General features: G+C 43.4%; 1 protein-coding gene across 1 annotated transcript in view; it reads right to left on the bottom strand.

Moving 5' to 3' along the window:
- Positions 1-2,500, bottom strand: part of LOC119582659 (myosin heavy chain, muscle-like) — a 74,713-nt gene that overhangs the window by 70,740 nt on the left and 1,473 nt on the right. The window contains exons 6-10 of the mRNA XM_037931062.1: positions 2,366-2,469; positions 2,091-2,228; positions 1,698-1,967; positions 1,427-1,597; positions 999-1,326 (exon numbers count right to left, since the gene is read on the bottom strand). Of these exons, the coding sequence (XP_037786990.1) occupies positions 999-1,326; positions 1,427-1,597; positions 1,698-1,967; positions 2,091-2,228; positions 2,366-2,469 (1,011 nt within the window). The remainder of the gene's footprint in view (positions 1-998; positions 1,327-1,426; positions 1,598-1,697; positions 1,968-2,090; positions 2,229-2,365; positions 2,470-2,500) is intronic.

The raw sequence follows: 2,500 nt of genomic DNA, 5'->3' as shown, positions 1-2,500 counted from the left end.
TAGTTATAATGGGTGGTAAATCGCTTGAATGGCCGATACTCAGCTATTTGTTAAGAGACGTAAGCATATGCTTACCTTGTAACCGGAGGATACAGTCTTGAAGCCGGTTTGCTGCTTGCCACCTTTTCCTGCCAAAAGAACCATAAAAATTACACACTCAGATACACACTCGCACACATACATACTCAAACAAATGCACACGCACACCCTCTCTCATACACACACACGCACACACACACACGCACACACATACACACACACACACACACACACACACACACACACACACACACACACACACACACACACACACGTATATGTGTTTGTGCGTGTGTGTGTGTGTGTGTGTGTGTGTGTGTGTGTGTGTGTGCGCGTGTTTGTGTATGTGTTCGTGCGCGTGTGTTAGAATTCGCATACATAAATACATATCTAATATATGTAGAAACACTCATAGAGGATATGTATGTGTTACATAAATGTGTATATTTTTTGTAAACAGGGGTATGTGTAACTGTTTTCTTTTTATGTGAGCCCGTGGGGATGTGCATGAGCTTGTGTTTATTTTTAGTTTGTGTGTGTTTTTACATGTTTGGATAAGTGAATGTGTGTTTGTGTTTGCGCGCGTGTGCGTGTGTGTCTGTGCCCGCGCGATTATGTATATGTGAATAACTGAGTGTGAATGTGTGCATGTGTAAATACATGTATGTGTGTTGGTGTGTGTGTAGCTGAGTGTGAATGTGCGAGTACGTGTGTGAGTGGCAGAATGTGAGTGTGTGGGTGTGTGAATGGGCAAGTGTTTATATTTCTCTGGGAGTTCTATATGTCTGTGATAAGTGATAAGTGAATGGGTTTGTTTGTATGTGTGAAGGTCGCGAGTCCCGGAGCTGGATCAGTGAGGCATGGGCAAAATTCCACAAAGGCCCCTTTGTTCCGAACAAAGATATTGCAAAACAGACAAAGATAAAGACCTAAAACAAATATCTAGCTTCATGATTTACCTTTGCCGCCAGCATCACCAGACTGGCCGGGATGGTCAGCGAAGATCTCGACTGTGAGGGCGTTGGAGGCCTTCTTGAGCTGGTCGACGACGGTGTCGTTGAGAGGATCCTTGTTCTTCTCGAGCCAGCCAGTCAGGTTGTAGGACACAGTGCCAGCGTAGTGAACGATGGCAAAGTGGTTCTCAGGCTGGCCGGGCTTTGGAGGCTTGGGCTTGATGAAGCAGCGAGACTTTCCGAGATGGTTGTTGTTGAGCTTCTCCTCGAAGGTCTTGTCAGTGGCCTTGGGGAACATGGACTCTTCCTCAAGGATGGAGAGGAGACCCATTTTCTGAAGGGAAGGACAAAGTAAAGTGTAATTAGAAGTTCACACAATAATTCCTCATAAACGTATTTAATAATGTGAAACCTGATTTTGGTGATAACATTACCTTCTCGAAAAGTTCAATGCAAGCTTGCAGATCCATACCGAAGTCGACGAACTGCCAGACAATACCCTCCTTTGCGTATTCTTCCTGTTCCAGCACGAACATGTGATGGTTGAAGAACTGCTGCAGCTTCTCGTTACAGAAGTTGATACAGATCTGCTCGAAACCGTTGAACTACGGAGGGAAAATATGAATTAATAGCAACGTTATTTACAGTATATATTTGAAAAAGACCAATTTGTCTGCTTCATACTGATTTTTTTCTGCAACTCACATCGAAGATCTCGAAGCCGGCGATATCAAGTACACCGATGAACATGGCACGAGTCTGGCCAGTCTCAAGTGTCATGTTACACTTCCTGACGAGCCATGAGAACACACGTGAGAAGAGACCCTTGGCCATGGCACCGATGTTGTAGTTGACAGCATCGACGCCCATGCCCTTGGTGACGAACTCGGCACCGACCTTGATCTTGGGCTTGCAGAAGTTCCTGTAGAGCTCCTCGGCGTCAACACCGAGCAACTTGGCGACAATCTCTCCGGCCTTTGAGAAGAGATAAGAGTACAAACAAAATATACTTTTTTTCTGAAATAAACAACAAAACTAGAAAAAAAAACAAGTAACTACATATTCAAGTTATTTGCATTATCTCGTGTGAATTTATACCTCAGTGCCATCAGGTTCAGCCTGCTCCTCACGACCCCTCTGCTTGAACTTCATGTTACCATGGTGCATGACACAAGCAGTGATCCTGTAGCAGTTATCCCTTTCTTCGTTGGAGAAATTCAGGATATCGAAAGCTTCCTTCACGTACATATAAGAAAGACAATTAGTTGGATATTTCAGTGTGTTCTGTAAAGTATGTCTTCTTCGTAAATAAAATAAAGATTTTGTATAATTTTTCAAATCAAAAGAGACAAACGTATTTTGTGTATGCTCACATGAGTGAACTGCATGTCTTCTTTGTCGTCAATTGAAGGGACGGTAACCTTGCCCTGAGCCTCGTAGTGATAATCGTAAATATCATCGGACAAGAAGCATATTTCTGGTGAAGAAAAGCAGAATTAGAAGAGTGA

Source organism: Penaeus monodon, chromosome 16 (assembly GCF_015228065.2).
Source record: "Penaeus monodon isolate SGIC_2016 chromosome 16, NSTDA_Pmon_1, whole genome shotgun sequence".
Taxonomy (NCBI): domain Eukaryota; kingdom Metazoa; phylum Arthropoda; class Malacostraca; order Decapoda; family Penaeidae; genus Penaeus; species Penaeus monodon.
Note: the sequence above shows the minus strand (reverse complement) of the source record. Positions and strands in the feature narration are given on the sequence as shown.